Consider the following 13,823-nt stretch of genomic DNA (forward strand, 5'->3'; position numbering starts at 1 on the left):
ATGTACACTACCACCTTGACCTCCTCTGAGGAAATGTGGGGTGTGAATGTAAAATATATAATAAATAAGAAGTTAGAAAGCAAGTACTGTCACTGAAAGGGGATTTGCGAATACCTGGATCACCTGAGACAGAAGAAAAACAGCTGCAAATGTGAAAATCTTTAATAAAAATTTTAAAAACACAACTTTTAGCCATTACGTGCTGACAGCTGGTTGGCATGGAGGAATTGTATTATACAGTCATACCTCGGGTTGCGAACGTGATCCATGCGGAAGGCACGTTCACAACCTGCAGTGTTCACAGCCTGAAGCGCCGTGTCTGCACATGCGCATGATGCGATTCGGCACTTCTGCACATGTGCCAAAACCCGGAAATAACCCGTTTTGGTACTTCCGGGTTTGGCACAGTCCGCAACCCAAAAACCCGAGGTAACCCGAGGTATGACTGTATGAGGAGGACACAAATCAGCCAGTGAAAAAGTACAATTAAGCATAACAAGTTATGCAGGGTTTTTTAAAAAATGTTTTGTTTAAAAACGTTTCATAAAATGTATTTGGGAGGTGGCAGAATGAAATATTTTAAAACTGTTTCCAGTCTTTAGAGACACAGTTTATGGCATTCACATGCTATTTACACATTTCTCAAACTGAGATTGATCCAGCTCTGGTAGTCTCTAAGTTTATAGCATCTCAAGTGTCTAGTATAAACAACAGACTAGGAAGCATATCCAACTAGTTACCAAGAATGGACTCTTTATTTGCTTGTAGTCATTGCTAACAAAGCTCTCCGAAGAAGACAATAAAACACTTAGCAAAATTCCTGGCTAAACAAGGTGGATACAATACATAATCAGTTTCATCAACTGAAATTAATTATTTTCAAACATTTCATTTGTAGCAAACGTCTCTTCATTAAAAAAAAAAAGACTTCTGAAGTTAATACTGGAATATTCTAGAATACTCAGACAGCAGCCACTGATAATCATAATGCCGATGAAAAACCGCGCTGAGACCTTCGGGTATAGGGTGGTATATAAATAATAATAATAATAATAATAATAATAATAATAATAATAATAATAATAATGTGTAAAGTCACTTTTAGATGTATGCTTGCCAAGACTGCCTCCTTTTTGTATACATTGACCCACTGTGTGCAGGAGAGCTTTCAATTCTTTTTTAAAAGAACAAAATTTTCTCTGGTGATATGTAGTTCAACTATTGTGAGAAACGGAGGATGAATTATTCACTCCCCCCCCCCCGGTCATTTCTGATTTATGTGCATCCCATAATGCCCTTGTTTACTCAGCTCTTTTCTATCTGCAGAATTCCAAAGGAAGTCCATCCGAAGAAATAATTTACACACACAAAAGAGAAAAAAGCAATCGGTCAAATATTACTCTATACAGTGCTATTTTTCTAAAAAAATGAGTGCCGGAACTCACGCCTCCCTTGTTCTCTATACAGCGGTACCTTGGTTCCCGAATGGCTTAGTTGTCGAACAAATCGGCTCCCAAATGCCGCAAACCCAGAAGCAAGTGTTCTGGTTTGCAAATGGTTTTCAGAAGCCGAACGTCCGACGTGGCTTCTGCTTTAAGTGCAGGAAGCTCCTGCAGCCAACTGGAAGCCGCGCCTTGGTTTTCGAACGGTTTCAGGAGTCAAACGGACTCCCGGAACGGATTAAGTTCGAGAACCAAGGTTAAGTACTTAAGTCGTTCCAGAGGTCCGTTCTTAACCTGAAACTGTTCTTAACCTGAAGCATCACTTTAGCTAATGGGGCCTGCTGCTGCCACCGCGCCGCTGGAGCACAATTTCTGTTCTTATCCTGAAGCAAAGTTCTTAACCTGAAGCACTACTTCTGGGTTAGCGGAGTCTGTAACCTGAAGCGTATGTAACCCGAGGTACCACTGTAATGGCAATGGTGCCCACCTGAGAGGTGCCAGAACTGAGTTCCAGCTGGGAAAAAAAGCCCTCTGTATTCCCTCTGTACAGTGGTACCTCGGGTTACATACGCTTCAGGTTACATAGGCTTCAGGTTATAGACTCCGCTAACCCAGAAATAGTGCTTCAGGTTAAGAACTTTGCTTCAGGAGGAGAACAGAAATCGTGCTCCGGCAGCGCGGCGGCAGCAGGAGGCCCCATTAAGCTAAAGTGGTGCTTCAGGTTAAGAACAGTTTCAGGTTAAGTACGAACCTCCGGAACAAATTAAGTACTTAACCCGAGGTACCACTGTATTCCCAAAGAAGTGGCTATTCATTGTTGTCCCTTGCCTCTTCGTGAATCTGCTGAACTACATATTCACATTCAGTTTCCTGCAGACTCAATTCATTAGCCGTATCGCATGGCTACATTCTTGGCGCGTAGTTCTCTCCTATGTCATAAATAACACTACCCCCACCAATACTGTCAAGTCTTACACAAGTGTGCATCCTTATTTTTTTTAGATTTCACGCAAAATATATTGAGCGGTCTTTGTGTGTCAAGGGCATTATTATACCTGCACAACTTGTATTTCTGTTACTTTTCCGTTCCACCTTTTCTGGTTCTTCTATATTTCTTTTGTATTAGGATAGCTTAAGTGTATGCAAACACCAAGTGTGACATGATTTCTAAGAGGGCATAATGACATATGCTGCATCTATCCCATTTCCAAATAAATGATTTTTTCGTGCCAGCAATAAATAAATAAATATGGTTTTGTTTTTCCACATGTTGCGCTTAGCTCCGCACTCCACTAAACATCGTCCCAATGTTGAGCCATTTTCTGAAATGTCTCCAGACCTGCATTAGAGCTAAAGATTTTGAAATATTGTTATCATGAGAACATTCCAATGTGTATTTGTTTTCTAGCATACGTTTGCCACCTTCCATGGTGGAACATGTGGAACTGAATGAGAAGAGGGCAGTCGCTATCCCTTTTTTTGCAACTTCAATATGCTTTGAAACCTTAGCAGCTTTCTGCCCATGCGCTCTACGTGGGGCTACCTTTGAAGGTGACCCGAAAACTACAACTAATCCAGAATGCGGCAGCTAGACTGGCGACTGTGTGGCCGCCAAGACCATATAACATCGGTCCTGAAAGACCTACATTGGCTCAGAGCACAATTTAAAGTGTTGGTGCTGACCTCTAAAGCCTAAACGGCCTTGGCCCAGTATACCTGAAGGAGCATCTCCACCCCCAGCGTTCAGCCTGGACACTGAGGTCCAGCTCCGAGGGTCTTCTGGCGGTTCCCTCAGTGAAAGAAGTGAGGTTACAGACAACCAGGCAGAGGGACTTCTCGGTAGTGGCGCCCGCATTGTGGAACGCCCTCCCATCAGATGTCAAGGAAATAAACAACTATCTGACTTTTAGAAGCCATCTGAAGCCATCCCTTTTTAGGGAAGTTTTTCATGCTAGATGTTTTATCACTTTTTTATCATTATTATTAAAATTCTGCTGGGAGCAGCCCAGATGGGCAGGGTATAAATAATAAAATAATAATAATAATAATAATAATAATAATAATAATAATAATAATTGGCTCAGGGCATGAGACAACCTTAATCTCATGGGTTCAAAGCCAATGTTGGGCGAAATATTTCTGCTTTGCAGGGGGTTGGGTCAAGGGTCAAAATCCCTTCCAGCTCTACAGTTCTAAGATTCTATGGTTCCCAGGTGGTCTGCTATGCAGGCACTAGCAAGGCCTAGACATGTGTGCCATCAAACCATAACCAAGATCAGTTACCTCATTCATTTCCCTTTTCAGATCATGAACGGGTAAAGCAGAAACAGGAAGCCCAATGCAGATATATGTGATAGTCTTAAGTGAAAAAAGAATGCAGCTCGCCACGTAGGAACATAAGATGTTTTTCATCAAGTCAAGGCCATTGGTACATCTAGTTCACTGCGCTGAGTGACAGCGACTCTGAAGGGTTTCAGAAAAGGGGATATTCGCAGCCCTATTTGGAGAGATTGAACCTGGGATTTTTTTCCATTCAAGCACATAACTCTACCGCTGAGCTACAGAAATCCATTTCAACTATGGCGTGGATTGGTGCAATCTTGCTATTCGCTTGGTTAACTGCCAACAGCGTAGCCTCCTAATGAAGATTGCTATGAACAGCAAACTTTGAAAAGGTTGCTCACAGGAGCAAGACGGTTTGAGCATATTAGACCGATCCTGGTCCGACTGCCTTGGCTACCAGTTAGTTTCCGGGCCCGATTCAAAGTGCTGGCTTTAACCTATAAAGCCTTAAACAGCTCAGGACTGCACTGCCTCAAGGACTACCTCTTCCCATATGAACCTACCCGGACCCTGAGATCATCTTCTAAGGCCCTCCTCCATGTGCCTCCTCCTTTAGAGGTTCAGAGCGTGACAACACGAGAACGGGGCCTTCTCTGCAGTGGCTCCCCGTCTGTGGAATGCTCTCCCCAGGGAAGTTCTCCTGGCCCCTTCATTATACACCTTCAGGCACCAGGAAAAAGCGTCGCTTTTTAACCAGGCCTTTGGTTGCTCTATTTGACGTCCTATACCCTTTTAAAATGTGGCTCTTTTCTGGGGGGGGTGCTATTGGGTTGTTGTTTTTATTCTGATTATATATGTTGTGATATTTTCTGTGAACCACCCTGAGACCTTTGGGTACAGGGCGCTATATAAACTCAATAAATGAAAAATATAAATAAACAATACACAGTACACGTATCTCTATAACAACTCTAAAGTGAAACTGTATTTAAATGAAGAAAAAATTGAATTCTTGCAGCGGGGCAAACTTCTCATAGTATGGTACCTCCGATTCGACAATCATGCACTTTCTCAGCTGCTAGAGTTACCCAGACTGGAAGATTATTGTATATTATGTTGCTACCAAAAAAATAAGATAAATAAGCAGCAACTGACCTACCTCTGTGCCCCAGAATATTTTGTTACCTAAGGCAGAAAACCTTCCTCATTTATTTGGCAGAACAAAATGGCATGCATAAAATAATTCAGAGATGAAAGGTCATAAATATCTTTCCTGGGATGTGGGGGGGGGGGGAAGGAGTGTTATGTTGGAAATTTGAAGAGGAGCAGATGAATTTTGTGGACCAAACATTTCTACTACATCAGAAACCAAAGTTCTTTTAAAGCAACCTCCCCAAACTGGGTTTTCTTAACGGTGGCATTGCTTTAAAGGCATACTTGTGTTTTTTCAAGCAAAACTTGCAAAAAATGACAGTTCAGTCATTAGTTTTGCCAGGACTTTCCCTTGAAAGGTACTCTTATTTCATTTATGGCAGCATGGCAGAGAGATATGGAGTCTATGTGATGTCACCCTGCATTACAGTGCTGTCCGGGGCAAAGTCCCAGCTGCCAAATGTTTCCCCTGTGGCAGCTTTTGAAAGATCATCTTTCAAGGTTAGGCACTGGGAACTCTATTTGACCCCACCGACGGTTATTATCCATGCTATGGAGAACAATGCGTTTGCGCCAGTAAAATCTAAGCCCGAGGCTATAATCCTATACCCACTTTCCTGTGAATAGGCTTTGTTAAACTCAATGGGGAGATTGCAAAAGGGCTCACGTCTGAGTACTCACATACAGGCTTGCACTGTTAAGGTAAAAAGGTAAAGGTAAAGGTACATTTTGGACTCACAGCTGTCCATGGAGGCACAGGTCAAATCTGTGTCCAGGGCAGCTGTTTACCAGCTCCATCTGGTACGTAGGCTGAGACCCTATCTGCCTGCAGACTGTCTCGCCAGAGTGGTGCATGCTCTGGTTATCTCCCGCTTGGACTACTGCAATGCACTCTACGTGGGGCTACCTTTGAAGGTGACTCGGAAACTACAACTAATCCAGAATGCGGCAGCTAGACTGGTGACTGGGGGCGGCCGCCGAGACCATATAACACCAGTCTTGAAAGAGCTACATTGGCTCCCAGTACGTTTCCGAGCACAATTCAAAGTGTTGGTGCTGACCTTTAAAGCCCTAAACGGCCTCGGTCCAGTATACCTGAAGGAGCGTCTCCACCCCCATCATTCTGCCCGGACGCTGAGGTCCAGCGCTGAGGGCCTTCTGGCGGTTCCCTCATTGGGAGAAGCAAAGCTACAGGGAACCAGGCAGAGGGCCTTCTCGGTAGTGGCGCCCGCCCTGTGGAACGCCCTTCCAGCAGATGTCAAAGCGATAAACAACTACCTGACATTCAGAAGACATCTTAAGGCAGCCCTGTTCAGGGAAGTTTTTAACGCGTGATATTTTATTGTATTTTTGGTTTTTATGGAAGCCGCCCAGAGTGGCTGGGGAGGCCCAGCCAGATGGGCGGGGTATAAATAATAAATTATTATTATTATTATTATTATTATTATTATTATTATTATTACCCCTGCCCGTACGGGCCAGTCGTGTCCGACTCTGGGGTTGTGCGCCCATCTCACTTAAGAGGCCGGGGGCCAGCGCTGTCCGGAGACACTTCTGGGTCACGTGGCCAGCGTGACAAGCTGCATCTGGCGAGCCAGCGCAGCACACGGAAACGCCGTTTACCTTCCCGCTAGTAAGCGGTCCCTATTTATCTACTTGTACCCGGGGGTACTTTCGAACTGCTAGGTTGGCAGGCGCTGGGACCGAACGACGGGAGCGCACCCCGCCGCGGGGATTCGAACCGCCGACCTGACAATCGGCAAGTCCTAGGCGCTGAGGTTTTACCCACAGCGCCACCCGCGTCCCTATACTGTTAAGGTACAGGTGGCTATATCCAAGTAAATTACACTCAGGGTGGGGCCCACTGAAATCACACCAAATATGACTCAGGCAATTCCAGCTGGTCCACTCACGGCCTTCCTTAACAGCCGGTTTGCATGCATGCATTTCTTGTGTGGTTACCACATGTTAATGCATTTGAAAGTCCTAATCATTTACCCTACCCTGTTCAAAACATCTCCAGTGTCTGGTTTTATGCCAAATAACGGCTGTCACCAAAAAACAAGCCTTTCTCATGCAGTTTCTTGAACTGGCTTCAGGCTGACAGTTGTTATGCAGAGCAATTTATTAATCTGTAATCCTAACAGTGGCTGGTACCATGTTATGTGGGAGAAATGAAACCATCAACAGGTTAAAATGTTTTTTTAAAAAATCAATCAATCAATCAATCAATCAATCAATCAGTCAGTCTAGCAAATACTGGGAAAATCCAGAAAATAGCTCCTCAAATACTGACGTATCTAATAGATCAGATATAATAATACTGAACATTTACATAGTTCTCTTAACCATTCAAAGAATGTATTTTCAAGTATAACCCTTACAAGAGCTCTTTAAGCCAAGTAATTATTATGCTTCAAATTGCACATCAGAAGAATGAGGCTTAGAAAGAGTGGCTTGCTTAAGACCACCTAGTGCGGTTTTGCCACATGTGAAATTTGAATGAGGGACTATCCCGATTCACACCTTAAGCTATGTACACACGGTACATTTTAAAGCACGTGCACACCCGCCAATAATTTTTGGAACTGTAGTTTCCCCCAAAAGAGCTGCAATTCCCAACACACTTAAACTATAGTTCCCATTATTCTTCCTAGAGGAGGGAGGGACAGAGGTGCTTTAAATGTATATGCAGCTTCACTCCCCTGGGCTGCAATCTTAAACCCACTTACTCGGGAGTAAGTCCCACTCACTTTAATATAACTTGGTTCTTTGCAGATATGCTTAGGACTGCACCGTTTTGCCATGACAATTCTTTTGCACCTTCAGATGCGGCGGCAAATCTTTGGCTCTCCAAATGATTCAACTCCCAGCAGCCCCAGGCAGCATGGACAGGAATCAGGATTGACGGGAGCTCTAATCCAGCAACATATGGAGGGCCAAGGTTTCCTTGCACTATTACATTCGTACCTTGGATGCCGAATGCCTTGCGAGTCAAACGTTTTGGCTCCCGAACACCACAAACCCGGAAGCAAGTGTTCTGGTTTGCGAACGTTCTTTGGAACCCAAACATCCAACGGGGCTTCCGATTGGCTGCAGGAGCTTCCTGCAGCCAATCAGAAGCCACGCTTTGGTTTCCAAACATTTTGGAAGTCAAACGGATTCCATTCGACTTCCAAGGTAAGGCTGTATTGTCGGAACTCCGTTCGACCAAGCTGATAAGGCTCATCTTTGGAATCGCCTCCCGCCGATTAATTGAGGACCTGATCCTTTGATAAGGCCTCAGGCACGTTGTCCCAGCAGAACTTCAAAGCAGCACGGAAGGATGAGATAGTATGAGCTACATTGCTATGCTTTATTTTCTAGGTACGCAGAGAGCAAAGAAATATACATCCTCTCCCTGTGAGAGCAGAGAGCAACAGAACAAAGGAACAAAGAAAACAGGAAACCACTAATGTCACATCCCGTCTCCCTTCCCGTGAGACTTGAAGGTCTCTGGAATGTAAACAGAGTCCTGTCACTCCCAGCAGCTGCTCAGTGATAAGAACAGAAACTAACATGTATATCTATGCTTGGCGCAACACTGACTACGGCTAGTCAACCACCACCGTACCGTTTGCTTACCTGATGTGTCCAATTAGCTCGATCAACTTGTGGCTGAAGAAATAAGCGGTCAGTTCGGACACGTGACTCAGGACGGAGCAGACCCCGAAGAGAGTGGTGGTGCCATTCAGGTCCTCCAAGTGCCAGTAAAGGAAGGTGAAGACAAATCCGTACCCAAAGCCCATGAACCAAGCTACAAAGAGCACGGAGCCATATTGGATACTGCAGAGCAGCTTTATCAAGTCCCAGAAACTAAAGGAGGGCGACTGGCTCGTGTCACTCGGGGTCTCGTTGGAGGAGTCGTGGGAGGAGTTCCTGTCCGCCTGGGAGACGTCCCCTTCTTTGCTTTGGTTCTCCTCTTGTTTGTAGTGGTTGTAGTGGAACCGGAACTGGGTGGCCACGATCAAGGAGAGCGTCATCAGCACGCCAAAGACGATGAAAACAATCCTGTAGTTCTTGTACTCCGGGGCTTTGCAGCCTTGCCCTTCGATGAGCACATTGATGCGGGTGGCGTCGATGCCGATTCCTACGGAGAGCATGGCCAGGCCCCAGCCCAGAGAGCCCCACATGCGCTGGAGCCCGTAGCGATCTCGGTGCTTGCCAAGGTACTGCAGGGTCACCGTGTCCACAATCGTGACCGACGACGCGCTGAAAAACTCCCCTATGATAACAACCATGAGGATGAGCAGGAAGATGGCCTCCACTTCCTGGTGGTCGTAGACGAGAGTGGCAGCCCCGGTGGTGGCAGCGGGAGGCGCTGTCGGACGGGTCAAATTCCCCAACGACCCGGCAGTAACGATGCCTTTCGGAGTACTGGGAGGAACCACGCTCTCTTCGGCCCTCAACACGTTCCGCGTGGTCAGAGGGAATGTGGTTTCAGGAGGAGTTGAGCTCACCGCCGCCAAGCTATAAGGAGAAACGTCTCTTTTCCTCCGGCCCTCCGGCGACGCAGCCCGGGCGGTAGGAATCGCCGAAGGAAGGGAGACGTTTTGCGTGGTTGCCGTCGAGAGGTGGCTGGCGTTGGTGGGAGAGACTGGCGGCGGGAACTTTGGTACGCACCTCAAGGTAGCCGGCTTGACGAACCCGATTCCCAAATTGAACAGCACCCAACATAGGAGGGAGAAGAGGAGGACGACTTTCCCTTTTTTGAAGCGGTCCGCCACCACGCCCCAGAACGGAGCGCTGCAGAACTCAATGAAGTACCTGATGCCCACCAGCAGCCCGCTCTGGCTGGGCGTCATGCCCAGTTGCTTGTAATACACGGGAAGCAGCGGGTAGAGCGAACCGTAAGCAGCATAAAAGAAAAAATAAAAGACTTTGGAGATCAGGAGATCGTTGTTCACTTTGACACAGTGCTTTTCGAGCCAATCCAGCTCCTCGTCCGGAATGGTGGTGGTGGTCTCTGTCGAAGGTGTATCGCTTTGGGTTTGGGGGTCTGGCTCCTTCGAAAGCCCGTTGAAAGGGTCAGCGAGCACATACTTCCTCTTTTGCTCCTCTTCGTCGTCGGTTAAAATGGCTACTTTGTCGTCGGCTGCCATGGCTTACTGTCAGCATGAGCTACGTGCCCAGATCTCCAAACTTTAATTCAAGTAGCCTGTGGAAACACACAAGAATTACCACGTTAAAACACCATGCTTAAATATAGGCTAAAATATAGACCAGGGATGGAGAACATGGCCACGGCCAGACGTTGCTGGACTACAACTCCCATCAGTCCCAGCCAAAATGGCCAACAGTCATGGATTTTGGGAAATGTAGTCCAATAATTTCCAGGGGGGCACAGGCTCCCCATTGTGATATACTCATTTCCTATGGAATAAAATATGTCTTTTATCATTTATGGCTACAGTTCAGGATCTAAACAGGACTTTAGGAGTATTAGCCCTTATTTACAGAGATATGGCAGCAATGAATAACTCGATTTTTTACTAACAACTTTGATCCTTCCTACAGTAACATAAGACCCTTGCAACATCCATAAATACAGAACTAATAAACGTCTGCATGCAATTGTCAAAAAATCTCCAGTTCTTATTATATGAATGAGAGTACTCCAATAAGGACAAAGGATTATTAAAGATAGGTGTCTCTATGAGAAATTAATGCCAAAGTTTATTTATGTATCATTAATTACTTATTAAATTTCTGTTTGCCCACCTTCCTTTCAAAGGAGCCCAGCGCAGCAACCAACAAGGGATAAAACATTAAAATCACCATAAAAAAATGTCTTTTAAACAATTTCAATACAGATGCAGTCTGGGAAACATCTCAACCTAGAAGGCTTGTTGAAAGAGAAAGGTTTTCAGTAGGTGACGAAAAGACAACAGAGATGGCACCGGTCTACTATATAAATTCAAATAATAATAATAATAATAATAATCAACAACAGGGTAGGTGCTACCACTCTAAAGGCCCCGTTCTTACATTTTGCAGAATAGACCTACTGTTAAGTTGTTATTCACAGGAAGCCATACTGTGCAGAGTACAATGAAGGGATGATATGATCTTTCAGGTATTATCAGTCAGGATTTTGGAGGGATGGCATTACCTCTTCTGGCTACAACCCTCTGTGCCACACTGAAGGCTGTTCTGGAGGATACCACAGAAGCAAGGCCTATTAATAATATCAGTGAGTCTCAGGTTGGGGCCTGATTTATTTATTTTTAGTGACAGTTAACAGTGTTGGCTCTGCTTCTACAAAACTCACAGGTGTTCAGTAGGGAACAGTTCCTAGCAGGGTGGATAAAAATCAAGGATTTTTTTTATTTAAATGGATTTTTTTAAATTTAAATTAGATTTTTAAAATTAGATGCTTTTGGAGGAAAAAAATATTTCTAAAGACAGTTTTCAATTTAAGTTACATTATAGTCCAAAGGCTATTCATCAGGAAATAAGGATTTGTTTTAAGTTTTTCCTGTGTGCTGAAACTCTAAGTTTTTTTTGTTTTTTAAAAAAAGGTTAAACCACATCAGTTAGCAAACATGGATACATATGCTGTAATGTCTTTGTCTTAGTTAAATAAATTGTTTAAATTGTTATTCAGGAAATGATTATTTTTCTCCTTCCAATAAAGCACAGAGGAAAAGTTGTCCAAATATAAACAGCTAACTTATTAAACCTCACAATAATTATCTATGTATTTCTAATAGTATAACCAAATCAGTAATTTTTGATATAAAAATGTAAAAACTACTCTGGAAAGTTCTTATTCCAGAAATGAAACCTTCATCTGGTTGTAAATATTAAGATTATACCAGCAGGAATGGTCTTTCTGTAAAAAAAAAAAAGATTTAAATCAAGTCTTACTGGTTCCTAGAAATCTGGGAGGGCTTTTCACCTCAGGAGAAGGGAGCATAAGAGCCCGAGTCAATAACCATGCAGCTTTCGCGAGCTTTTTCAGTCCTTTCCACATTCCTATACAAAATTACTGGATCCGTACTTCTTGGACTTTGGGGCACATCAGAAAAATCAAAATGGTAGACGACTATTCAGAATGCCCTAGTAAAACAGCGTCACAGCCGGAAGAACTTTGTGCAAATATATCAAAAAGATTACAGTTCAGACGGCGATGAGAGTCGGGAGGCAATTAAAAGAGTTAACGGAGGCAGAATCACACATAAACACACTGCGGTGTCTTTCACTGTACCAAGAGTGATGATAGAGATACGTCTAGTAGATGAAAAGTTGAACAAGGTCTGGGTTCAAATGCCACTCTTTTGTTGCTGTCGCATTCATTTTCTGAGGAACCATTGCAAAAAAAGGGAGTGTGCCCATAGGGACAAATTTCCTGTTACATCACACTCAATTAATAATAATAATAATAATAATAATAATAATTTATTTATACCCTGCCCATCTGGCTGGGTTTCCCCAGCCACCCTGGGCAGCTCCCAACAGAATATTTAAGAACACGACGAAACATCTGACATTAAAAACCTCCCCTAAACAGAGCTGCCTTCAGATGTCTTCTAAAAGTCAGATGGTGGCTTATTTCCTTCAAAGCCTGACTTTGCCCTCCTCACAACCACAATCCCATGAAAGGAATCCTACAGCCTCCCACAAACTCCATAAAAATCAAAATTTCAGAATAAGTTTTCAGGGCCAGAACCCACAGTATCCCAAAGCCCCTTATGAACACGGGCAGGTTAAAATCAGTTGCAATTATGATGCAGGACTTGGTACCATGATGAGACGAATGACGCATTATTATGAAGTACAAATCCAAAATCCGAATAGATTTTGCTGTACTATCCAAAATCCGTGGCAAAACCATGAAGCCTATACCGCTTCCTTTTAATTTAGATCTATGTGTTTTAGGCACTAGATCCTCAGTTCTTCACAAGATTGGTCAATAAAGATTAGGCTAACAGATCAGTCAAATATGGCTCAAATACTGAGTCAGGGTTTTTTTTTTAAAAAAAAGCATTAACTTTATTAGAACAGCAACAACAAAAAAGAATTAGTGCTTAAGTCTTCAAGGGCCTTGGTATTTCTGCCAACTCCTTAATAGTAAATTGAAACAATCAAATTAGCTTTTATAACATCATAATGTGGGAATGTCATTCAACTGGCAAGCTTTCTGGAGATGTATAAATTAGTTTAATCACAAAACAAGAACCGATGGTAATCTCTTCACTAGTATTATTATGGGATGGGCAAAATGAAGGCGGATTGGATAAAGTATTGATTCTATTATTTTTTTGTTCGCTACCTGAATGTTTATCGCAAGACATATTTAGAAGAGCTAAATAAGGACGGTAAAATCTGGCCCATGGCTACTGATGACAAATTAACTAAAATATTAAGATATAGTAGAGTAGGAAAAAAAATATAATATTCATTTTCAACAACTAGGCAAAAAATTATTTTATGACAACGTTTAAATGCCTCAAGGGAAATATGGCACTATTTTGAATTCTTAATAACTCTTCAGCTTCAAGTGAGAATATCATAAAACTTTGAGGACAATATCCTGATATTACAAATCAAACATTTTATTTTTAAATAAAAGGCATACTACTACCCTCCAATAGCAATAATTATCCTTCTCCCCAGGGACTGTTAATGCAACAACCCCAATTTGTATTATTTGGGTATGTTTCATTTTAATTCAATTGTCTATTTTCTGCTTCGTTTCCTTATTTTGTATATGTTATAAGTTAATGTTATGTGTTACAGAATGATATGTTTTGATTAAATAAAAATAAATATTATAATGAATTCTTTTTACTTTCTACAGTGCTAGGAAGATTTCTATAAATGCTAACCAATTACCAAACATTTTTATTTTATACAGGAACACCAGGTCAATCTATCGTTTCCCAACCTCGTGCTCTCCAGAGA

The 13,823-nt window shown here is 43.1% G+C and overlaps 1 protein-coding gene across 4 annotated transcripts in view; it reads right to left on the minus strand.

Moving 5' to 3' along the window:
• The window catches only part of MFSD6 (major facilitator superfamily domain containing 6), a 43,735-nt gene that overhangs the window by 20,859 nt on the left and 9,053 nt on the right, over positions 1 to 13,823 (minus strand). For all 4 annotated transcript variants that reach the window (XM_083628656.1, XM_083628659.1, XM_083628658.1 and 1 more), the window contains exon 2: positions 8,502 to 10,074. In XM_083628656.1, the coding sequence (XP_083484782.1) occupies positions 8,502 to 10,018 (1,517 nt within the window). In that variant the 5' untranslated portion in view covers positions 10,019 to 10,074. The remainder of the gene's footprint in view (positions 1 to 8,501; positions 10,075 to 13,823) is intronic.

This window comes from Podarcis filfolensis, assembly GCF_964270895.1.
Source record: "Podarcis filfolensis genome assembly, chromosome: 1".
In the NCBI taxonomy this organism is placed as follows: Eukaryota; Metazoa; Chordata; class Lepidosauria; order Squamata; family Lacertidae; genus Podarcis; species Podarcis filfolensis.